This window comes from Arachis hypogaea, chromosome 3 (assembly GCF_003086295.3).
Source record: "Arachis hypogaea cultivar Tifrunner chromosome 3, arahy.Tifrunner.gnm2.J5K5, whole genome shotgun sequence".
In the NCBI taxonomy this organism is placed as follows: Eukaryota; Viridiplantae; Streptophyta; class Magnoliopsida; order Fabales; family Fabaceae; genus Arachis; species Arachis hypogaea.
The window spans coordinates 2,542,829-2,568,403 of record NC_092038.1 but is presented as its reverse complement, the minus strand read 5'-3'; the positions used below and the strand labels follow the sequence as shown (position 1 = coordinate 2,568,403).

Genomic DNA, 25,575 nt, shown 5'->3' with positions numbered 1-25,575 from the left:
ATTTACTTTCCTTTTTTTAATGTCTTTAATTAATTTCTCAATGAATTTGAGCCGCCAATAATAGAGATAAAGAGAAAAAGAAAACCAAAGTTGAGGTTTGAAGAGAAGTTAGTGAGTTTTGACAAGTGTTGTTGTAAGTTTGTGGCTATGTCTTGTTCCTATTACCTAATTGTACTTAGGTAGCAGGTCGGTTTTGGTTGCTCAACTTGCCACTGTCTTCTTTGTTCAATCATCATAAGTGAGACAGCAGAGTCAAACAAAACATAATAATAATATAACTACACATAGGGGTGTCAAAAATCTCCAGCAGGCAGGGATCTCCGCGGGAACCGCCCCAAATGGGGCTCCGATGGTGGGGAATTTTTTCCGTGGGGATGGGGATGGGGAGCAAAATTTTTCCGAGACAGGCGCGGGGACCCGAGCGGGGATCCCCGCCCCATCCCCGATAATTCCCCGAATTGTTAAACTTACTTAAATACTCTTACTTTATTTCTAACATAGGGGGTATTTTAGTAATTTCACCCATTAAAAAATCTTAATCCTATATTCCCTTCTCACCTTTGTTGTTGCACCCTCTCTGACTCTCTATTCCCATCCAAACCCCAACTCTCCAGACTCCAATCACTCACTCACTCTCCACTTTGTTCAAACTTCAAAACCCTCACAGCTAGCCACCGGCCACTCTTGCGCCGTCACCCTAGCAGCTTTACTGCGTCGTTCTCTCTCCTCAGGCACGACGTCCTTCTCCTCTCCACTTCTGCGTCTGCGTGTTTGCTTCCATTCTCATCACTATATGTTAACATATTTGTCTCTATTGTTTTAACAGAGAACATGGAGATGTTTGTTGGAAGTTTTATGCCGACAATGAAAGAATATTTGATGTTAAAGACTTTGTTTTATTGCTTTCTTTATAATGGAAGTTGCATTTTAAGATTTTATTTTATGGACTATGATTTGCTATGTTGTATTTCTGGACTTATAATCTTAGATAAGATATGTTTATGTGTTTGTAATAATATTTTTTAGTTTGTTTTTTTATTTTTTTGATATTTTTTACTATAATTTTCATATGAATGTTAAATATAGGGAGATGGGAAATGGGGCCCCGCGGGGAACGCGGGGAATGCGGGGAACGGGGATGGGGACAATTATCCCCCCATGACGGGGAATGGGGCGGGGACGGGGATTAATTCTGGGGGCAGGGACGGGGAGTAGGGAAGCATCCCCCGCCCCCGCCCCGCCCCATTGACATCCCTAACTACACACGTTAACTTTGTACAAAAAATAAATCCTTAGATTAATTATATGTATAAAAAATATATTAAAAATAAATTATTAATTATTAAATAATTTAACATATTTAATTAATTTATTATTTAATAATTAATTTATATATATATATATATTATTTTTATAATAATAATAAAAAATAATATTATATATACACTAAAATTAATTATTAAAATCATATATTAATATAAAATATAAAATATATAAAAAAATAAATTAAAAATAATACATATATTTATATGGTATACAATTATCATTTTTACAACAAAATAATAATAAAAATTTAAGTGGAATCGATTTTAGTAACTGAATTTTTACCTAAAATAATAGTCGTACGTATATACGCGTACGCCGTTGAAGGCAATATGAAGTTATCATTTATCAACCTCTGTATTGTTTATTTCTTTCTAATCCTTTCTTCGCTCTATAAATACCCCCGCTCTGTTCTCCTAACTCAAACCTGAAAGCTCAAAAATCGTAATACTACTAGCAAGCAGTAAGAGAAGCTATTCAAAATGCCGAGAAAAGGAATGAGAAGTATCTTCTTCAAACCTTCACCTTCTCATCATCCGCCACGTCACTACTCACTACCACCACCCTCCCCTCTTCGCACCTTCTCCGACACCCTTATGGACGATAACATCCATACGGCGGAGTCACTTATAACCAAGTGGGATTATAATAATAACAATAATAACTCCGTCAGTTCACGCCTTTCAAACTCTAGCTCACTCTTCAGCGGAACACGCCTGGATGCCAAACACTACGTTGACGCCGTCAAGGGCCTACAGGCCGCTATGAAGTACCTCGTCGCACAGGATCCCTCCTCTGCTTATCTCCTTCGAGCACAGTCTCTCATGCAAATCGCAATGAAAACTCTTGAGAGAGAGTTTCACCAGATCTTAAAGGTCAATAGGGAATACCTCGATCCCGAAACCGTTTCTAACCGCTCCGAAACCGTTTCTAACCGTTCGTCAACGGATTTCGGCCAGAACAGTTTCTCTGATATCGATGAGATTGTTTCCGACGACGAGTTTCGACTTGCCGGAGAAGGAGTCGCTGATGCCGAGAGAGCTTCCATGCTTGCCGTCAACGATTTGAAGGGAATCGCGGATTGCATGATTTCCACTGGCTACGGAAGAGAGTGCGTTAGGATTTACGTGTTGGTGAGGAAATCGATCGTTGATGAAGCTCTTTACAATCTTGGAGTGGAGCAGTTGAGCTTCTCGCGTCTCCAGAAGATGGATTGGGAGGTGGTTGAGTTGAAGATCAAGCACTGGCTGAACGCGATGAAGGTTGCCGTCGGAACTCTCTTCAACGGTGAGAGGATACTCTGCGATAGTGTCTTCGCTACCACCGCGCCGGAGAAACGGATCGCGGAGTCTTCCTTCGCTGAGATCACTAGAGACGGCGCCATGATGCTGTTTGGATTCCCGGAAATGGTTGCAAAGTGCAAGAAAACGCCGGAGAAGATGTTCAGGACTCTCGATATGTACGAAGCGATCTCGGAAAACTGGCCGCAGATCGAATCCATCTTCTCCTTCGAATCAACCGCCAGAGTCCGTACGCAGGCGGTTACTTCCTTGGTGAAGCTTGGCGACGCCGTGAGGACGATGCTATCGGAATTTGAATCGGCGATTCAGAAGGAACCGTGCAAGACGACGATTCCCGGCGGTGGAGTACACCCAATCACGGGCTATGTGTTGAACTACATCTCTCTCCTAGCCGATTATAGCGGCGTCCTCGTTGACATAATCGCCGATTATCCACAGTCTCCGTTGCCGGAATCTTTCTACCGAAGCCCGATCCACGAGGATAGCACGTCGTCGTCCTTCTCCACGGTACCGTCGCCGGCAATCTCAGAGAGAATCGCATGGCTGATCCTCGTGGTTCTCTGCAAGCTCGACGTGAAAGCGGAGCGCTACAAGGACGTGGCGCTTTCTTACCTATTCCTCGCTAACAACATGCATTACGTAGTAGAAAAGGTTCGAAAATCGAACCTAGGGTTGCTCCTCGGTGAAGAGTGGATGGCGAAGCACGAAGCGAAGACGAAGGAATACATAGCCAAATACGAGCGCGTCGGGTGGAACAGCGTGCTCACTTCGCTGCCGGAGAATCCCGCGGCGGAGATCTCAGCGGAGCAAGCTAAGGCTTGCTTCGTTAGCTTCAACACAGCGTTTCACGAAGCCTGCAAGAAACAAAGCGGGTGGGTTGTACCCGACCCGAAACTGAGAGACGAAATCAAAGTGTCGATAGCTTTGAAGCTGGTTTCCAAGTACGGCGAGTTCTACGATAAGAATAGGGTCGGGTCTGATTCGGCAATACGGTTCTTACCCGACGATATTGGAAACCAATTGTCAGATATTTTGTACGGCATTGGAGAATCGAGTAGTGGCTCGTCGCATGCTTTGACGACGTCGTCTTCACGTCGCTCCAACGGAAGCAGAAGGTGATGATGTTGGAGTGTTGGACCATGAAATGTCTTTTGTGTTGCTGTCGTCACGGCTCACAATAACCTCAAATAATAGAGTGTATCTGTAATTCTGTATACTATTCAAGTATTTATACTGTATATTGGTCGTAACATATATGGTTTCAATTTCCTTATATAAACGACGACAAAGATTGTGAAGAATGCCAATGATAGACTATATTTCAAGCCTACTAAATATAAATAAATTCAATTAATTTAAAATTAAAATTAATTTTTTAAATTTATTATTTATATTATTTTAAAATAAAGTTGTTTTCCTATAATTTTTTCAGGCTTTCGTCTTGGAAAACAAACGTTATTTGCATACGTATATATATTTATATTGACTTGTGCTTTGTCATGTACGAAATATATGATAAATCATAAATGTGTCGCGTGCACGTGGTATTGGTATTCTATTAATAAAAGAGAAAATTTCACTCTCCTCCCTGATGCTAAAATGACATTTCTCTCTTTTCTATTTTATAAATGTACATTTTCCTCCTTTCTAACTTTTAAAAACCCTCATTTTTAATCCATTTTAAACTTTTTGTATTAACTAATGTTAACTTTATCCATTTTTTAAGAAAAAAATTATTTTTAAAAAAATATTCATTAGCAAAAATTTTATTTTTTATTATTAAATTTTGCTTAATAAAATATTCTTTAATAAATTATTTTTTTATTGATTAAATTGTATTTTTAAAAAATTTAATAATTATGTTATTTTTTTAAATACCTTTTAATAATTTTTTAATTATTAAATTATAATTTTACCAAAATTTTTGTTAACAATTTGTTTATATTTTACTATTAATTTTTCGATATCTATATATTATTTTAACATTAAATAAAAAATTTTAATAAGATTATTTTTCAATATCAATAAATATTAATTGTTATACATATTACCAGTGGTAAGATTTTTTTATTTAATATTAAAATAATATATATTAATATAAAAAAATTAATAGTAAATATAAAAATAATTGTTAACAAAAATTTTAGTAAAATCACAATTTAATAATTAAAAAATTATTGAAAAATAGGTATCTTAGAAAAAAATAATTTAATTATTAATTTTTTTGAAAATATTTCGTTAAAAATACAATTTAATTAATAAAAGAATAATTTATTAAAGGATATTTTGGTAAGCAAAATTTAATGATAAAAAATAAAATTTTTGTTAATGGATATTTTTTAAAAAATAATTTATTTTTTTTCATTAAAAATGGATAAAGTTAACATTATTAACACAAAAAATTTAAAATGGATTAAAAAGGAGGTTTTTTAAAAGTTAGAAAGGAGAAAAATGTACATTTATAAAATAGAGGGGAGGGAAGTGACATTTTAGCATATCGCAGAGAGGGGAGTGACATTTTCTCTAAATAAAATATCGTGGAAATTCAGTTAAAGAAAAATGTAGCAACCACAAGAGTCAAGACATTCTATATTACATAGCCACCAAAGTGTTAGGATTTGGTTGAATTAGTCCCACATTGCTTAGGATAGCAAATGGAGTGGGTGGCCTAGGCTATAAATATGAGGCTAAGTTCTCCATTTGTTTTTGCACCAGTCAGAAACACTTTAAGCTTGTATCTGATTTTTCTTTTCCTCTGTACTCTTTGATTAGAGAGTGTTGTGAGGTGTAGTTAGATATTTGCTTTGAAAGAGTGTGGGTGTACTGGGTGCCGGTGAGAGAAAGAAGTCTATGTGTTGTAACAATTTTCACATAGTGATATTCTCTGGTTGTCATTTGACAACGGCCGTGGTTTTTTCTCCGGTAATTGGAGTTTCCACGTTAAATTCTTGTGTTGTGATTGTGTCTATTTTATTTCTCTGTCAAAGGTGTTTTCTCAAGGGGGAATTGTGTCTTATTCCCAACAAGTGGTATCAGAGCTTCGGTTCGGTGGGATTTATTCTTAGTATGCTCTGTGGTTGCAGCCTAGTCTGACCTTCCACATCAGAAAAGAATTTTGCCCTGTGGCTTGAGGTTGATCTTTGGTTGCTGTTGTTGTTGCTGGAAGGCAGTGTGACACTGTGAGAGTGCAGTTTGGAAAGGTTCTGGCTAAGGAAAGGTTCTGGCTAAGGAAAAACTTGGTATTTAAGTGTGTCCATTGTGACCCACCTCTCTTTCCTGGGGACCCTTCCTAGTGCACGGTCTACAGTTGAGTTATAATATTCCAGTATACGGTTGCAACAATGTCAGGATATTCAAGTGCTGTGAAGCTTGAAATAGAAAATTTTGATGGAAGAATCAATTTTGGCTTGTGGCAAATACAAGTCAAGGATGTGTTGATACAATCAGGTTTGCACAAGGCGTTGAAGGAGAAGATCTCTGGTTGCTCTCTCTATGAGAGAAGATGATGTTCTCTAGAAGACAAGAAGTATCCTCATGGTATTACCGCACTGCCATGGATAAGGATGAGTTGTGGCAATCAGGTCCACAATTGCACACGGGCATTGGTTGGCGTTGAGATGCAAGGTGTGTGGCGGAGTTAGGTCGATGGCTGAAGAACTTCCAGGAAAAGCCAATTTGGAAGTTGCACCATGAATTTTCAGCAAGGTTTCGATCTGTACCAAGGCGAAATGCTTGGAGTGGTCTAATTCCAAGTGAGTATACTTTCATGGTGGAGTATGATAGTTCTCTGAACTATGATTGTCGGTATAGACAATGGCAGCAAAGAATTGTCGGTGTTGACAATGGAAGCTGAAGATGTGTGACTATTTCAATCAAGGTGGAGATTGTTAGGATTTGGTTGAATTAGTCCCACATTGCTTAGGATAGCAAATGGAGTGGGTGGCCTAGGCTATAAATATGAGGCTAAGTTCTCCATTTGTTTTTGCACCAGTCAGAAACACTTTAAGCTTGTATCTGATTTTTCTTTTCCTCTGTACTCTTTGATTAGAGAGTGTTGTGAGGTGTAGTTAGATATTTGCTTTGAAAGAGTGTGGGTGTACTGGGGTGCCGGTGAGAGAAAGAAGTCTATGTGTTGTAACAATTTTCACATAGTGATATTCTCTGGTTGTCATTTGACAACGGCCGTGGTTTTTTCTCCGGTAATTGGAGTTTCCACGTTAAATCCTTGTGTTGTGATTGTGTCTATTTTATTTCTCTGTCAAAGGTGTTTTCTCAAGGGGGAATTGTGTCTTATTCCCAACACAAAGACCTATATTATTTAGGAATTTAGACAATCTGTTTCTTAGTCAATTTATGAATGGCTTAAGGCTTAATTAAGCAGGCCATTGAAGACTTATTTGAAGATAATATGATGTTCTCAAAGTTCTAATTTCTTCAAAAATGTCAGCTTAATTGCTATTGCTTTCATTTCATCATCTTTATTAATGTACAATAAATTAAAATACTAACAAACTCTTATATGGCAATTGAAAATTGTTACAGCAACACTTGTGTGTTATGTTACACAATAAGGTGGATGATGTTTTGATTTCTTTTTTTATTTTGGATTTTTATGATATTTTTAACACGGCAGGACAATTATTAATCCGTCACAGGTCAGTATTCTATTTAAAAATTTATTGTCGACCAATTAATTACTATATGCATAAAATAAAATTCGAATTCTTGATGTTTATTTAAACAAACTAGTAAATTAACCACTAGACGAACCCAATAAAAATTGAAAGTATTCCTTTCACTTTAGTAGTTTGATTTTTATTTGAATTAAACATCATGGGGCAATTTTTTATGACTAAAACTTACAAGTAAATGACGCATGGTTGCTGATTACGACCACATTATAAATTATTTTCGTAAAATGTTTCTCCGAAGTTGTAGCCATTATAATCCAAATATAATAGAGTTGGTATTTGTATTCACATACGGCCAAAAACAGTATACATAACAGAATATCTTTTGAGGGTTACATTAGATTCCTTGTCTTCACTTGGCACAAAACGTGCTAGCTAGATTGTTAGTTCATGTTATGATAATAAAATCAACCTAGTGGAGATTTTGCATAGTAAAATATTCTATTACAGTTGAATTGGTTCTAATCTTTTAACTTACACTACCCACCATTTTACCTTGTCTTTGCTCTGTCCACTTGGTCAACAACAATAGCATCCTACTATATACATTAGAGAAAAAAAAATATTAAACGGGCATTTTTTATTTTTTTTTATTTTTTTTTAAATTTTGTGAAAATAAACAAGTATAATTTTATTAGTTTACTATTTTTTTCTTTCAAAAAATCTTAAAAATAGAAAATATTAAAAAAATACTAATACAAATCAAATACACCTTAAGTGTCTGGATATTTGAGTATACATATATCATTTAATTTTTTTTTTAATGAGAAAGACACTTTAAATCCGAATTAAAATATCAAATATAATTCAAAATTCTAATATTAGTAGTAGTAAATACTTAACAATTCTGGTATGTTACTAACAGTATTTTTATCAATTTTTGTCAACTCTTGTTTATAATTGTATTTAATGGAAGTGTCTTTATAAATGACTGAATGTGTCTAATAAAAATGTCTTTTTTATAACTGTGTCTAATTAAAGTATCTTTATAGATGGATTTTTTAGATGTATCTCTTCATACATGTATTTAAAATATAATAATTAATTATTATTGACAATAAATTGGCACATAGTATATTAGTACCCTATATTTTTTCAATACTTAAATATTATGAGTTTAATTTTAATATATTAATATAAAACATTATTTGATTAAATTCATGCATTTAGACTTTACATGTTTAATTAATTATGTAAAACTTTCATAGATTGAAATTATATAAAAATTAAATTGATATTATAAATCTTATTATTTTAAAAATTTAGAATATTTGTGTGTTGGCATTGAGGTTGAGAATATGTCTTGATATGACATATATCCATGGATGGCATCCTCATATTGATCTTCACACTCAACACACACAAACACCATCCACCTTCATTTTCTCATTGTCAATGCACCCTTTTCCCACACTTTTCTTATCACCATCAAACCATAAGCAACAGGCATGCTACAACAATACAAACGTATATATATTATTAATCAAAACCAGTCCAATAGATATAAACAATCAACCATAAACCAGCAATAAAATAACACACAAATAAAGAAAGAAAACAAGGGCCTCCATTGCTGCAAGCACACTTTTTTCTCATCCAATGATCCAATTCATTGACTCAAATCCCCCCGACACACAAACACCATATAAACTCACACAACAATAACATAAAACAACAATTTCTCCATAAATTCTTAATCTCAACAACACAATCTACAAACTCAAAATCCTCAAATCCAACAACATGGATAGGCTTGTGAAACCAGACAGAAATGAAGTGGAAGTTGTGTTCATCAAGTCACAAAAGTGCAGCTCCACTTTCAAGCTCACAAACCTAATGCACACAATGACAGTGGCAGTGTCACTAACAACAACAAACCCATCAATCTTTTCAATCAATAAACCCTTTTCCATAATCCCACCACTTTCATCATCCAATTACATTCTCCAACTCACTCATCACCACCACCCACCACTCTCCGACCCTCCTGATGCCGTCACCGTCCGTACCGCCATGCTTCCCGTCGGAAAGGCCCACCATGACGACCTCCGCCGCCTCTTCTCCAAGCCTGGCCCCCACGTCTTCCGCGACGCCGTTTTGACCATCTCCCTCGTCGGACCCACCGTCGCCGAATTCCTCATCACCACCCACCATACCCAAATCCCCGAAAGCTTCAAGCTTTTCACCAATTCACTATCCCAATGCACAAAGCCCCAACTTACGAACCTTATAAAACCCGCAATTGAACAAAGAAACGTAGAAACCGTAGCCGTTTTGATCAAAGCCGGCGCGAACCCTAATTTCAGAGACTCAACGGGAAAATCCTTAATCCCTTACGCGATTCGGCACGGGAATTTCGATATTCTGAAGCTTCTGGTAGACTCTGGAACCCGAATTGAAAACTCGGTTGACCTAGTTCTTCACGAAGCCGCGGCGATGAACAGAATCGATTTCATGGAGCTTCTATTGGACTCGTTCCGTGACGAATTGGACGTGAATTTAGTGAATCGTAACGGCGAAACGCCTATTCACGTGGCTGCGATTCACGACCACGTCGAAGCAATCGAGTTCAGCGTTTCCATCGGCGTAAACCCTAACGCCATCGACATTAACGGATCCACGGCGCTTCACTTCGCAGCTTCTAACGGAAACTTAAACGCCGTTGAGTGTTTGTTAGAATGCTCGAACGTGAAATACGTTAAGAATCGGTTCGGGAAAACGGCGTTTTCTTTAGGCGAAGAGAATAAGCACTTTCACTTAGCCGAAACGCTGCGTTTCGGTGACTTGCTATTCCGTGCTGCTAGGGTGGACGATGTTCACGCGCTGAAGAGGTTGTTGGGGGAAGGCGCGTGGGTCAATCGGAGGGACCAGAATGGGTGGACGGCGCTGCATTGGGCTGCGTTTAAGGGTCGGATTAAGAGCGTGAAGGTGTTGGTTGATCATGGCGCGTGGGTTGACGCGGTTGATGATGCAGGTTACACTCCTTTACATTGTGCTGTTGAGGCAGGGCACTTGCAAGTTGCTATTTTGCTTATTGGTCATGGTGGGTCCCAAGTTAGCCTTAAGAGCTTCCAAGGTGTTGTTGCAACTCTTGATTTGGATTCTCTTGAAAAACATGTTACTCTTAGATCATCATCATAAATTCTTAATAGATCTTTTTTTTTTTTTGAAACGGTTGGAATAATGGTACAAATTTTTTTTATGGATTAGCTATGTATGTAATTTTGTACACTAAATTTTCATCCATGAAAAATTTTGTTTCATTTCTCACTTATAACCAAATGTGTTTAGAGTAAGAAAATGTACACTCTTGTAATTTGGTATATCAATTTTGTAAATTGTTGTTTTTGGGATATTTTTAGGATATGTTTACAAGTTTTGATTTTGTAGGAAAGGGAAATATTTGAATTGTATGATGGACTAAGATTTATACTTCATTTTGTTCTATTTTCTTCCAATTTTATAACTGTTACATATTTTTAGTGCTTTGAGTAAAAAATACTCTCTTTTCTCTTCTCATTTGTTAATCTCTAATTCTCTATACAAACCTTATGAACGAGATAGTGAAATGATTAGAGAATTAATAAGTGAGCTCTTTAACACTAATAGTATATAATGAATGAATTACAATACAAGAGGTAGTTCAATATTTTAAGTGCACTTAAGAATTTCTTATTGGTTTTTTTCTTGTACGTTTTTAATACAATCAATTAGTTTAATTAATGAAAAATATAGTGTAATATTTTTATAGTCATAATTGATAACATATAATAACTATAAAGAGAAAGGGATATCATGTATAAAGTTGAATTCAAGAGGGACCTCTTCAGTTTTCTTTGTAAATTTTATCCTAAGTATGGTGGTTGATGAAATAAGGAATTTTGTTAGAGCTACTATAGATTTTTTATTTTTTTGGGTCATGGCAGAGCTACTATAGAGTTTAATAACACTGGCCAAAAACTGATACAATGCTCTCTTAGATCCATGACCTCTTCATTGTTAAAACTTAAAACCATTTTCATTTTCTTGATTTTTGGGGATTGTTATTCTCCACTATTTGAAAATTAAAGCCCTAATGTTGATCCTAGTTCTAAATATATTTTTAGTCCATTGTGAATTTATGCTCTTAGCTAAAACTTCCTTAGCTTGACTGTAATTTGTTTTCAGGTAACAGCTGACTATTATATAAAAAAAAAATGTTGAAGACTTTGTTAGATAGACAATAGTTTTTGTGAACAATATGAGCAGTGGACTCTAAAATTAGCCAAATAAAGTAAAAATACACTACACCCTAAAATTATCCATCTAAATCTTAATATTAGGATAATCATCCGGACACCTAATGAATTGAATATCTGATATATCCATTGTTCATATTATTTAATATTTTTATTATTTATCTATACTTTTCCTGAGTCTAATGGAATAACTTATTTGTAATATTATTCATGTACAATATATATATAGTTTAAAACTTTATTTTGGATTTTGGACCCCTAGAAATAATATCACTTGATTTTAAGTTTTTTAAAGAGATTGTAACTCAATACTAAAATAAATTTTCAAGCGTATTACGAGGCTATAAAAGAATTAAAAAAGAAAAAATGGAAGGGGGTGGGAGAGGATAATTTAGTATAGAATTTTTTATTTTTTTGTTTCTCATAATTTTTTATAGGTGAATTTTATCCAGCTCTCCTTAAAATAATATATAAATTATTCTCTATGTTGTGTCACATCTTAATTGGATATTTGCTTTTAATTTGAGTTACTATCTTAACCATAGTTAGATTATATTATAATTAAACTTTTAAAAAGGATAAATGTATAATTTATTAAAAGATTAAAAACTAATTTTTTTAATTTTCCAAATCACGTAAACAGTGACCCTAATCCTAAATTCTTCTTCCTCGTTTTCTCTCAATGTCACTCAACAACTCTTTCTCACTAGTCAACCTCTCCCGAAGTCTCGAACGGCCGAACTCCAAAGTCCAGAAGTCACGATCGCGTTTGTGGCTCCTGGTTTGCGTCGTCGCGTTCTCGTCCGTCACTGCTGTCACCCTTGGCCAAAGTCTGATTCACCGTGCTTGGACAGGTTGGTTTTCTTTCTTCTCTATGTTCTTGAAACTCCCTATCAATTTTTTTAATTATTCAGTTGGCTTATAATTTGATTACGGTCAACGAGACAATGCTACTTGAGAGGCTCAACGAGGATGAATGAATGGGGGAAGAACGAAAGGCCGAAAGCCATAGCAGAGGGTTAATATACATCTTTTGAAAATGATTTGGGGAAAAAGTCATATTTTAATTTTTAATACTTTAAAAAATTGTATAATTATTCATTTTAAAAATTAATTTAATCATAAAATAGTCTAACCATAATTAACCTAATAACCAATTAAAAAATGACACGTCACATAAGATAAATTACATGTTACTTTATAAAATGTACGGTAGAATTCACCTCTTTTATATATTCAAGAACTTCATTAATTAAAAATAAAGGCATTGTATATATTTATAGCCACACTAAGGGACTTTTTACAATCTAGATCAACAATCAAGTTTAAATTAAATCTACATTTCTAATCAATGAAAAACTATAGTTTTTAGTTTTGCAAAATTGATGTATAGATTTCATGGTTACTGAGCTATAAGGCTTTTGTGAGCCATTTAGCGGATAGGTAAATAAACTTTTCTATTACGAAAAAAAAAAAAAACGTTGGTTCAGATGTAGCTTCCAAACACTATGTGAACTTCCAAAAATAAAGTATATATCATGTTCTCATGATATATGATCATTACAAGCCACTGATATGATACTTAAAATAGAAATAAGTACTCAATTTGTTTCATAATATCTGTTCTAATATCCATATAAAAAGACAAATTTTATTTAATAATATATTTACTACCTTTCTTAGAAATTACATTGCTATTATTAGAGTAAATATGGAAAAAAGAAATCAATGCTGCATAAGATATTTTAATATGTTAAAAATTACAAATGGAGATATTACGAAATGGATGAAATATGGAAAGAAAACGACCATGGTGATGATTGTGATGTGCAGACGTGGTTCCCTTCAATTAGGTAATGGTTTTGATTAGGCATATAGATCTCGAAAGTTTGGATAAAATTGAAACGTGAATGAATGTGCTCTAATTTACAAATTTATAATGGAGGTAAGGTGAAAACAAGAAAGATTTGGTACATGGTTTATATTACCCTAACATAGAGACACTCAGCACCTAACCCATTTCTTGGCCTTAAGCCAAGTTTGGTTATTGGGCTAAAGATAACCAATTTAATCAAGGACCTAACACTTATTTTAACTCCATAAAAAGAATATGTAATGTTATAAGAGGAATACTGTAATTTTATCTTTTTTGCTACAACATATAAATTTCAATGTTAGTTTCTACATATGCAATATTTGTGCAATATTTGTGCTTTCTGAAAATCCAAACTCAACTTCTAAACAACGGAACTAACTCCTGTCAAAAAAATAAAACTAGTGGTTAGTTCACTAGTCTGCTTAAGTGTTAAAAGGTTCCAATCTTGCCTTATGCATATGACAACTCATTGGCAAGCGGCAAAATATTAAATGGAGCTCCGATCCGCAGCGAATTAGTCATTGCCCTGCCGGATTGAGAGATACCGTGAACAACAAAAAAAACTACTAAACAATGGCCCCTATAGAACTGTTGCTGTTGCACAGATCCATATTTGTTCTACCAGAGAGGGCCGCAAACTTATCATTAAACCGTAACAAAGGACACTTATCTATCAAGTTTGAACCAAGGTATGCATCTTTGAGGAAGACCGTACTTCTCACACCTTTATTTGTAAGGTAAAATATCCCATGATGCTTTATCAAGCAAAGCAGCAACTTAGACGGCAAACGACACTTGGCCTGAAATGCATCCAGCTGCACAGATGTCATCCTTTTCTCCATGGTCAAGCTAAGGAGCTCATGAATCACAGCCACAGCACGCTTTCGGGTTTCCAGAGCAGTAGGGTCAAGCCTCCTTGCATTCAAGTAAGGAGAAGGAAAATCCATCCTCTGCCACCTCTCAAGATTCTCAAGGTAACTAACGTTCGGCCTAAAACCAGGAGGGAAATTCATTTTGAAAGCAAAGGGACCCATATAGTTGCCATCTTTTGAAATCCTTACTTTTATCCGAACCCCACTTTGGTTCGCGCTCAGAACTCCTTCCTGTGCCAACCTAAGTGATAATTGGATTAGCTAGCTGATGTGTGCTTAAAATAAATTCTAATCAAACCATTACTATGCTATTTTGGTTAGTTAATTTATGTAGTTGGTGCCGCTAATAATGAAAATGTTATCAAGAGCAAGCATCACAGCTTTCTTTCAAACGAAAAGCAAATTCTTTTCACCTTCAAAATCGATGAAAAGCAATAATGCACAAATGAGCAAGTACCTAGCTTCCCTGGCAGTGACAGCTAATGAGGAGTCCCAATCCTCCAACTCAAGGCAATCCTTCCCAGCAACACGCTTCACTGAAAAAAAATGAGGGTACTTAGGAACCAAAGACTCCCTGAAATCACAGGGCAAGCCCAATTCAGGCCCAACAAACTCGAGAGTCTGCAGGGGTACCCGGCAATCAACAGACAGCATCAGCAACTTCCTAAGATTATTAACCAAGAGGGGCTCCATCAGGGCCTTGGCTTGGGCTTCCTCCTGGGCAACACTCTGGGCCTTAAGGGTGAGGGACACGGAAGGAGGTGATCCGGAGACACGGAAGATGGTCGGGTACCTTTCAATGAGGGCCATGAAGTCCCATTTGCGGACAAAGCCAACATTCTTCTCAAGGTCCCGGAGGAGGAGGGACTGGGTCTTGTGGGATTGGATGATGGAGGAGAGCTCCAGAATGAGGGAGGGCTTCTTACGAAGCTCCATCACCCTGTCGAGATCAGAAACCCAGTGGTAGACCTTCTTCTTGGGCCTGCTTCCACCACTTGATTTCTGCCGAGTATGTAGAAGCCATATGGGGGAACACTGGAAGTGGCCATGGGAGCTTCGGAATGGAGCATGGCGAAGCATCAACAGGATCTGGCCGACTACAAAAAGGTATTTGTGGGGGGGGGGGGGGTTTAGAAACAGAGAAAAGATCTTCACCGTAATGAAATGATGAAGCAAAATGAAATCACAAAGTCAATGTGCCACATTTGAATTCAATCTCAATACACTTTCCATATAAAACTATGCACTATTGTCATACAAATAAACAGTGAAGAATATAGTCGGATATTTAGATGACATTGTGAAACTCTTTTAGCTGAGCACCAATATATATATAGGTGCTCAGCTAAGTATAAGAAAAAACACACCTTATCTTGTCTCCGGAAAAATCTGCCAAGTCCCAAGGCCAAATGTGATTGCTCCAAGTAGAACAGCAACCATCTAGATAATTTTCCTTCCAGAATAAATAAAATAAAATTAATGAGTTTAAAAGAAGGTTGGATCTTTGTGATCACAAATTCAGCATTGCAAAAAACAATATTGAATGAACAAATAAAGAATCAATAGAAGGCATCAAATAGTACATATCCTAATGTCTAAAAAAACTGGTCAATACAAAAAACTTTCACCATTATGTATCAATCAACCTAACTATCAACTCATTTCTATTTTCAATGTTGAAAAATCGATTCTAATTATAAGTCAACTTCCACACTTCAATTTGATGCCTAGATTTTCTTATGGAATAAGCAAAACCATGCTAATAGTAACACCATAACTTTATTTGGTCAACATTCCTCCTATGATATGCTGAACTTTATCGCCTTAATTTTAACCTATTACACATGGAATATTAATAATTCTTCATAAATGATACTGATTTGAAACTTATTTTAAGCTGCTCCTGTTCCTCCATTATCTACTTTGCGAGTTGGTTAGTTCTTAGTCCCTGCCTCTCTTCAAGTCAGGTATCCAAATTGTTTCCCTTCAAATTTGCAACCCACCATTCCTCCCTTATCAACTTCCTCTCCTGTATCTTGTATTATGAAAATTACACAAAGTGATGCTACATCTTTTTTAACTACTTAAAATAGAAACATTATTACAAGTATGCAAGTACTGTACTTAATACCTGCAGTCACCATAAACATAACACCATCACAACTAACAAAGATAAAAAATATACACGGAAAAAATACATATTATTGGTACAGTAAAAAGAATATTTTATAGAGTAAATTTTGTAATAGGAAAAGAATAATAAATAGGATAATTTACATAAATAAATTGATTGGAGATCAAATTTACACAAATGTTGTGAATAGAAAATGGTTACACATCTATCCTAAACAAATCTATATAAATCGAATCAGGATAATTCAATTTAAACATTTACACGTAAATCAAATTAACCTATTCAATTTGGCAAGCATCCAAGTAAATCGAATTAACCCAATTCGATTTACTAAAATAGGAGAGAGAAAGTTCGGTCCCATCATAAATCGAACCAGTGAATTTTGATTTAAAAAAGGCATAGTTATCAAAACCGAACCGGTAATCGATCCAGTTTTACGAGTGGGTCACTGGTTCAACCAGTGGATTACTGGTTGAACCAGTTGATCCGGCACAATTAAATATAAATATAAAATTAGAAAAAATAAGCTTAAAATTATAAATTCAAAAGCATGTCTTCACAAACTCATTAAAAACAAACAAGTATCAATTCCAAGGTTCTGAGAACCGGACCGGTCATCGAACCGCTCTAGTCACTGGTTCACTGGTCCAACCGGTCTAATTGTGGTTCCACCAGAAAAAACCATTTTAAAATAAAATAATAAATAAATTATAAATAAACATCCTAGAATATAGAAGCAGCTTGTGAGTGACTATTGAAAGAAATGCTAATTCAAATAGTACAAAGTGTGAAGATATCAGATAATACCATGATATACTGAAAGAAACCCAATAAACAACACTATAATCGCTATTCCAAGAAGTCCTGAGAGAATGCAAAGCTAAATTAAAACAGTAAATCCATAAAGTAACATTTCAAAGAGAGATAACAAGTATATCAATACTCAATACTCTTAATTGTTACTATCCTATTCCACAACATATGCAAGCTATAATGTACAAATACTTCGTTTCTACTCAAATATCTGTACCATAGGCGTATCTGCATCATATACTATTAAATTAAACTTCCTAATTGTGACTATAGTTTTGATAAAATGGCCGTATTTACATATTCCTATTTGTGCAAAACGGAAGGCAAGACTAGCTTAGCTTTAATTCTCTTACAAGAAACTAGTATAACTTAGAAAACAACACTGATAAAGCCATGAAGAGATTCTATTAGTTCCTACTAAACAAAACAATTAGATCAAAACTAAGGGTGAATTTTCAGTATTAAGAAATCAACTGTGCTCTTGAATCTCCAATTCAATTATGCCAGTAATCCAAAGAGTTGACTTACTATACAATGAACTAGTGCAGAAATAGAAGGGAAGATGAAGAGGTACCAGAGGGCAGAAAAAGAGTTAGTTTTCTTGTTCCTGCGAGTGTGAGCACTGACGCTGCGGAAATCCTTTTGCAGGTTCAGATTGCCATTTTCCTTCTCAGTTCTGATAAAGAACATTGACAATTGAGAAAGATGATCAACACAACGCAAGTGAAGAGTGAAGAGTGAACATTGACCCATTGAGAAAGATGATCAACACAGCAGAGCCACAAAACACAACAGCACACCAGAACCCAGAACCCACAGCAGCAACACAGCCAGAAAATTAATAGCAGCACAATTAATACTACCAACAGCATTCAGCATTTAGCATTCAGCAACAAAAATTATCATTCAGCAACAAACAGCATTTGATTTGATTTCCATTTTTAGCATTCAGCATCAAACATTACAAAACAGCATTCAAGTAATCCCTAATCACAATAAACCTGAAATCAATAAAGCTACACAAAAATTTCAATAATGATTTGATTTCCATTTTTAGCAGCAGCAAGAAAATTTCAGCAAAAATTTCAGGAATTAAAAAAAGAGCAGCAACACAAAATCAATTATTTGATTTTCCATTAATCCATTCACAATTTCACATTCAAATATCAGCAAACAGAGCATAAAAGGAAGAGAAGAACCGAAGAAGTGAAAGCAGTGCCACTAACCTTCGACGGAGACACGGACGGCGAGCGGCGACACGGCGGCGAGCTGCTCCAACCTCGAACGGAGAAGCCAAGGAGGACGGGGACAGGGGGAAGGAGGACGCCGAGCTACAAGAGAGGGCCTGGGCTACAAGAGAGGACGCGGAGGCGCCGACAGCACGGACGGCGGCGGCACTGCGGCAGAACCGTTGCAGGCAAGGTTGCGAGAACCGGACCGGTCAATAAACCGGTAAGGTCACTGGTTCAATGGTTTACTGGTTCGACCGGGGTTGAACCGGGGTTCAACCGGTTTAATTAAATATTAAATAAAATTATTAAACTTAATAAAATTCAATAATTTATAACTTAATAAAATTTAATATTAGGCTTACCAATTAGTCCTGCTAATAATGGGATATGTAAAATTTTGACTAAGTGTCAATTTTATAGGGTAAGGATATGATTAGGCTTACCTATTAGTCCTCCTAATAATTTCTCAATAGGAAAAAAGAGGAAAACTTAGCTTAAAAGTTATCGGGAACTTGCACTACAGCAACACCAAAACCTTAGACAATAGAATATACCTATGCTTAACAGATACAGTTCGGCAATTAAAATTGAAGGCTCAAAGCATATCCAAAGAAAAAGAGAAACAACAGAAACTCCCTAATCCTACATTTGAAGAATTCAGTAGAATCCATTTCAACTAAAAATATTCACAAATGCTATTGAAACTTTTAGGATTCACAACCCACAAAACTGAAGTCTTACACCAGAAGAACTTACTAGTAAATCAACTCTTTAACTACTACAATGCCGAACAAGTTCCATATAAGTAAAAAGAACTCGCCTATTAACCAAACCACTGATCTAATTTCAAGCACAAACTCTTTCAAACCCACCTAGCAGGCTAGCACCTACTACATAAGCAAATCACCAAGGTGGTGATCAACCAAATACCATGAATAAACAGAGTACACCACTTTGTGCATACAGAAATAAACCACCCATAACTAGGAAGTTCCAAAGATATAGGAACAAAAACATCAAAGATAAACATGAAGTCATGAACAGAAAGGAACATGAACAGAGAGCAACATGTTTTCTGTGATAGAGAAGAACAGGAACAAGAACAGAACCATGAACAGAATCATGCCCGCATACATGAACCGAGGTGGAAGGAAGAGTATTACCGGCGAGCTGGGCGAGGTGGAGAGCTGGGCGACGACGGTGGAGGTGGGGAGCTGGGCGACGGTGATGGAGGAGAGGTGCGACGGTGGAGGTGGAGAGCTCGGCGACGACAGTGGAGGTGGAGAGCTGGGCGACGACGGTGGAGGTGGGGAGCTGAGCGACGGCGATGGAGGAGAGGTGCGACTGTGGAGGTGCGAGCTGGGCGACTACGATGGAGGACCGGAGCTCCGCGACGGCGATGAGTGGTTGTGGCCTGTCGGAGGGTGAGAGGGTGAGAGAAACTGAGTGGCTGTAGCTGAAGAGGGTGAGAGGGTGAGAGGGTGAGTGGCTGTGGGCTGTGGCCTGTCCGATTTAGGGATTAGGGTTCGTGCTGTTCACTGAAGATAGACCTTTTTTTTTTCTTCAAAACGACGCCGTTTTGAAGTTTAATTTTCAAACTAATAAACCGTGAAAAAACCGGACGGTTCTCTCGGTTCACCGGTTAACTGTCGGTTCGACCGGTTTTTTATCGGTTTTTTGCCAGTCGGTTTCTGACCTTATCCAGATCGATTAGGTGACTGGTTTTCGGTTTTTCCGGTTGAACCGGTTGATCCGGTTCGTTTTCAAAACAATGGTTGTAGGGAGAACCTAGGGTTTTGGTATGGTGATTTTGAACTTTGCTTCAGAGTTCAGAGGGATTGTGATTCACGAATAGCGGGGCAGGGGGTGTGTTGGAGGAACGGGGTGTGAGTGAGTGAGTGAGGGTAAACGTTGTTTTTTAAAAAAATAAAAAAATAAACCGGCGCCGTTAATCGAAAACCAGCTGGTTATTCGTCCGGTCCAACCGACCGGTTCTTGGCCAGTTAAACAGTTTTCGAATTGACCGTTATGAGCATCGGATCTGATCTTTTTTTCGTTAGTTCCCAATTAGACTGGTTCGACTAACCGGTCCGATCCGATTTTCAGAACTATGATCAATTATTAAACATAGTTAATAATGTAAAAATAAAAAATAAACTAGTCAACTAGTACAAAATACTTGTTCAATTTAAATAAAGAGAGTAAAACATAACACAATAAATAAATCAAATCCAATGAGTGATCTCAATCGGCATGTATATTTTTATCGGACAAATTTAGAACTTGACCAACATTGCCTTCATTTTGATTTGCATCTATATCTTGCATCGCATTGTTATCAACTAATTATACCAAATCAATACTGCCTATGTAAGTATCAACTCAATCAATACTAAGAATTAAATATATTCTTATAGCAACAAATTCAACTCATTGATAATTTTTAACAACAAATTCAACTATGATAATTTTCAGCAACAAAAAAAATTGGCTCCAAAGATAATTTACAGCAGCTAAAACAATTAGCTAAGCGACTATTTCAGCAATGCTGCAATAAATTCAAGGTTCAGTGATAATCAAAAACATATTCAACTTAGAGATGATTTTCATCAACTAAAAAATTAGTCCGACGATATTTTCAGCAACAAATTCAACCTATACAACAATAAATTCAATAACAAATTCAACAATTCCTAGTTCCGTCATGATTTACAACAACATTTAGATCAACAACAAGGCATTAATTGATCTTAGTGTAAGAACCAAGCTTAATTACTCGTTTAATTAAGTAATTAATATTGTCTAAAGTATGTTTCAAAAAATTAAAGTGAAAATTTGAGGACTTAAATATGATTTTTAGACTCAGTAGGTCTTTCTGAGACAGAAAATGTATTTTCTGCGAAAAACGTGAAAAATTGCGAACCGACAATCGAACCGGTTCGAGTCTGCCCGGTACTGCGCGAGAAAAGTAAAAACAATAAAAAACCTTAGAAAAATATTAAAAATGGAAAACCAGGCATTATTTTTAAAGGTTTGGCCCAAAGTCGGGCCGAACGGACTAAAAATACTAACGGGTTGGATTGGACCCAAGCCTAACATATATAAGGATCTATTAATGAACCCAATCAGCAATAACACACTCACAAAAACACACCATACAACTGAAAGAAAAAGGGGAAGGGAGAAGAGAAGAAATACTATTCACACCTATGTTCTTTTCACGATATCTCGAGCTACGGTATTTCGATTCGCGTGCCGTTAGCAGCTACGCGAAGCTCTCGCCAAGCCCGTCACAACTATTTAAACATTGTGTTAAGTTTCTCAAGTTTTTCTGCCCAGTTTTCGTGCTCTTGTGAATTTCGAGTTTTAGGATTTGGTTTTGAGTGAAATCTTGTGTTTTGGGTGTTTAGGTACACTCTAGCACTTGATTGCTTGTAATTTTGGCTTCCAAAACTGTTGATCAAGGTAAGAGCTCATGAAATCCTTGTGAATTATGTTTAAATTAAAGTCCTAGGTTGATTTGTGATTGTTTATGTGTATTTAACTTGGTTTTTGTGGGTTTATGAGCTATTGGAACTTGTTGGTGCTTGTTGAAGTGGAATTGAAAGCTTGGATTGTGGTTAAAAACACTTTTGGTGCTTAATTTGGATATAAGGACATATTGGAAATCGGCCAAAGTATGGTTTCGGTTTTCTCTATGTAGTATATAATATTCATGGACACTTAGACTAGTGACCTATATGATAGGTTTGAATTATAATGGTTAATGAGTTGTTGAATATTGATATATGATGATTTATTATGGATTGATGATGATGATTGATTGTGTGAATTGAAAAGTGAATAGTGATAATATATGTAATGTTGAGATTGATGAAATGGTAATGTGGTTGGAAAAATGTGGAAGGGGATTGATTATAATGTAATATATGTGATATTGAGGTCGAGAATAATATGTGAAGGAAAAATATGGTAAGTTGGGTGTAATATGACACAAAGGATAAATTTTGGTAAAAAATGGACTTTGAAATGGCTTTAGTTGGTTTTGGTTGGTTTAAGTTGTAAAATTGAGAAATTTGGTAAATTGTGAACTTTTGGTAAAAAGAGAATTTTGGTGAATTTTGTCTGGTCATAGCTTTTGTCTTAGTTTTCAAAATTGGTTGAAAATTGTATGAAATTAAAGCTTATTGAAAACTCTTCAAAACGATATAAAGTTTGTAAAATTTGGAATTTTGAAGAAGAAGTTATGATCAAACAATGTTTGGTGTTAAAATCTGAAATTCTGCAAAGTTGCAGAATTTTGTGATTTCTGGTATGTGCGCACACACAGCCTTGTGCGCACACACACCTCTACGAAAATTTTTACCTGTGCGTACGCACACGCAGAGGCAGGCAATCTGTTTACAGCGCTAGCACAGCTTGTGCGCGCACATACCCAATGAGGAATTGCAACCTGTGCGTACGCACAACCCTACGCACGCACACGTTGGGAAGGCCAGTTTGTTGAGGGTGCTAGCACGGGTTGTGTGAGCGAACAGACATTATGAATTTTGGTACCTACGCACACCTCTATGCGTACATACACTTTTAAAAATTTCTTCTGGGCGTGCGCGCACACCCCTGTGCGTACGCACACGCTCTGTTTCTCAAATTTTAACTTTGTTTTCAACTATTTCACCTTCCCAATAAGATTGTAAGTTTCTATAACACCATTTTATGACTTTTGGGCTTAATCTTGAGTATGAGAACATGAGAAATAACCTAAGGGTTTTAGTTGATGCTGTTTTTAAAAGTTAGAAAATGGAGGCTAGGTTTATGGTGCACTGAGGGTGGTTTGACGGCATACAAAGAAGGATTGGTATATGAGATAAGAACTGATGAACGGTTGAGTTCGGAGATGAAAATGTTGATTGATAGTAGTTGAGATGAGTCGAGGACTCGAAAATGAAAATGTTGATTGACAGTGGTTGTAATGAGTAGAGGACTCGGAATGAGATGATGGATCCATGATATACTGAAAATATTTTCTGAGAACCACTGATGTATCACTTTATAGTGAGATTGTTGAGACGCTATACGCTCGGCAGGGACGGCGGTTGGATCCTGCCTGTCGAGGTAGCAGCGGAGATGTTAGGACGGTGGTTAAATCCCGCTTACGTTGAGATGTGAGGTCCGTGGTAAGAGTATCCCGCTCACATCCCTTCGGATCAATAGAGCGTGCAGACGCAAAACTCTGGACAGTGATCCGAGCACTATATCTCGGGGTTCCCAATGATGATTCCGGAGGGCGACATCTCCATGGAGATGTGTCGGGTTGGCAGTTGAACCGACAATGTGATATCATAGCCAGTAGGACAGGCATTCATCATGTGCATTTTCTATCTGTTTGTTTGCTTTGCCGACTTGTAATTTTATGCCTAATTGAACAACATGCCTATTTGCTTACTTGACTACATGCCTTATATGCTTCTACTTGTGTATTACTTGCATTATATATAATTGTGATTTTTGCTAGGATTGAGGAGGTTCGCAAGGCGATGGCGATGGAATCGCATGGAGGATAGGTTGGTGAAGGCTGTGGGACAGCAGTGTTTGGTTAGAATAGAAATCCCCTTAAGATGAGATCTTGTGATGGATATGGATCTCAGGATTGCCTTTAGTGTCTCGGGGTCTTATATACTACATCACTGGGCACTGTTACCATACTGAGAACCTCTGGTTCTCATACCATATTTCTATTGTATTTTTCAGATGCAGGTTGCAACCCACCTCGATGAGTTGCTTGGATGGTGACAGAAGCAGAGGATCCTGTTACTCTTGGAGTCTTTTTGGTTTATTTTTCTTTCATATCTCTCATTTTGTATTTTGTTTAGCCTAGAGGCATATTTTGAGAGAACAAAACTTGTATAAGCTAATTTTATTGTCTGGTTTCATGTATGGTCTGTATATGGCTAGCCGACTTAAACTCCATGAGCCGTTGCTGGATTATTATGATATTATACTCTTTATCTTTTGTTATATCACATATGTTTCTTATGCTTTAAGTTAGTAGCTTCGTTAGTATGTTTGCGCTTTGTAAATCCTATTTTGAGCTATATTCTTCATTGGGCTTCTAGATTATACTATTCTTTCTATATATATTAAATGTATGAGTTTAGAACTGTCGTAATCTCTGGTTAACCTTTACTTTACAACGCGAGGTAAAGTTTAGGTTAATTAGGGTGTTACACTTAGCAATTCAGCATCATCTCAAAATACAGCGAAAAGAAAAATCTGAAAAAAAAAGAACAGGGGACTCACCAACGGTCCACGGCGACGGCAACGAATAGAAACTAGAAGACGATGAGCGACAACGACCCGACGAGTGGCCTCTCGTGCAGGCAACGAGGAGCCCAGAAACGAGACTTGAGTGAGATTGAGAGAGACTCTAATAGGCTAGGCAGCGAGAGAGAAGATAGAGTTTTGAGTATGAGAACTCAGGAGAGAGACGTTCTAAGGGTGATAGGTTTCATATTTTAAAAATATAAAACATGACCCGGTTCAACTTGTATAAACCGGCCGAGTCACCGATTCTTTACAAAACTCGACAGGTTGACTCGGGTGTTTTTAGGTCTAATGCGGAGATGGTCCTGATGAGTGACTCGACCCAATCAGGTGACCGGATTAGTGAGTTTTTTTTATTGAATAGGATGGATCGAGTCGGATTTAATAACAATGATAAAAGGCGAAAGTTAAAGGGTAAATTGAATAGACACGATAAAATTAATACTGCCTTTTTTATTATATAACGTGGATATGTTATTTATTTTACATTACTTTTTTGAATTTATTTATATTTTGGTACTAATTTGTCTAGTATAACTCTTTCTATAATTATCTCTTTATAATATTTCTTTTCTTGGCGTTAAATTATGTTGTTCATAGAATGAAAAAATGAGTGATTAAACATAAGATAAAATGACAAATAAGTCTTTGATTTTTTGTGTCGTGAATATTTTTGTCTCTAACTATTTGAAAATATATTTAAGTTTCTAATCTCTTTAAAAGTTAGACATATATATCTCTCTGTTCATATGGGTCCATCAAATCTAACGT

The 25,575-nt window shown here is 36.3% G+C and overlaps 3 protein-coding genes across 3 annotated transcripts; 2 read left to right on the top strand and 1 right to left on the bottom strand.

Moving 5' to 3' along the window:
• Positions 1-1,669: 1,669 nt before the first annotated feature.
• On the top strand, positions 1,670-3,991 carry LOC112786897 (exocyst complex component EXO70H1). Its single transcript, XM_025830278.3, has one exon. It carries the CDS (start codon positions 1,806-1,808, stop codon positions 3,741-3,743), a length of 1,938 nt encoding a protein of 645 aa, XP_025686063.1. The 5' UTR covers positions 1,670-1,805; the 3' UTR covers positions 3,744-3,991.
• A 4,677-nt stretch (positions 3,992-8,668) lies between these two features.
• LOC112786886 (protein VAPYRIN-LIKE) lies at positions 8,669-10,773 on the top strand. Its single transcript, XM_025830269.3, has one exon. It carries the CDS (start codon positions 9,059-9,061, stop codon positions 10,454-10,456), a length of 1,398 nt encoding a protein of 465 aa, XP_025686054.1. The 5' UTR covers positions 8,669-9,058; the 3' UTR covers positions 10,457-10,773.
• A 2,893-nt stretch (positions 10,774-13,666) lies between these two features.
• LOC112786881 (protein WHAT'S THIS FACTOR 1 homolog, chloroplastic) lies at positions 13,667-20,056 on the bottom strand. Its single transcript, XM_025830256.3, has 6 exons — positions 19,644-20,056; positions 18,475-18,725; positions 17,823-17,924; positions 15,669-15,754; positions 14,759-15,398; positions 13,667-14,542 (listed from the first exon to the last, which is right to left on the bottom strand). The coding sequence occupies exons 5-6, from the start codon at positions 15,379-15,381 to the stop codon at positions 13,996-13,998; spliced, it is 1,170 nt and encodes a 389-aa protein (XP_025686041.1). The 5' UTR covers positions 15,382-15,398; positions 15,669-15,754; positions 17,823-17,924; positions 18,475-18,725; positions 19,644-20,056; the 3' UTR covers positions 13,667-13,995.
• Positions 20,057-25,575: the final 5,519 nt, after the last annotated feature.

Excerpts from the sequence above, each read along its gene's own strand:
- LOC112786897 (XM_025830278.3), top strand. The coding sequence starts at position 1,806 with ATGCCGAGAAAAGGAATGAGAAGTATCTTCTTCAAACCTTCACCTTCT.
- LOC112786886 (XM_025830269.3), top strand. The coding sequence starts at position 9,059 with ATGGATAGGCTTGTGAAACCAGACAGAAATGAAGTGGAAGTTGTGTTC.
- LOC112786881 (XM_025830256.3), bottom strand. The coding sequence starts at position 15,381 with ATGCTTCGCCATGCTCCATTCCGAAGCTCCCATGGCCACTTCCAGTGT. Across the intron at positions 14,543-14,758 it reads GTCACTGCCAGGGAAGCTAG|GTTGGCACAGGAAGGAGTTC; the intron begins GTACTTGCTCAT and ends ATTATCACTTAG.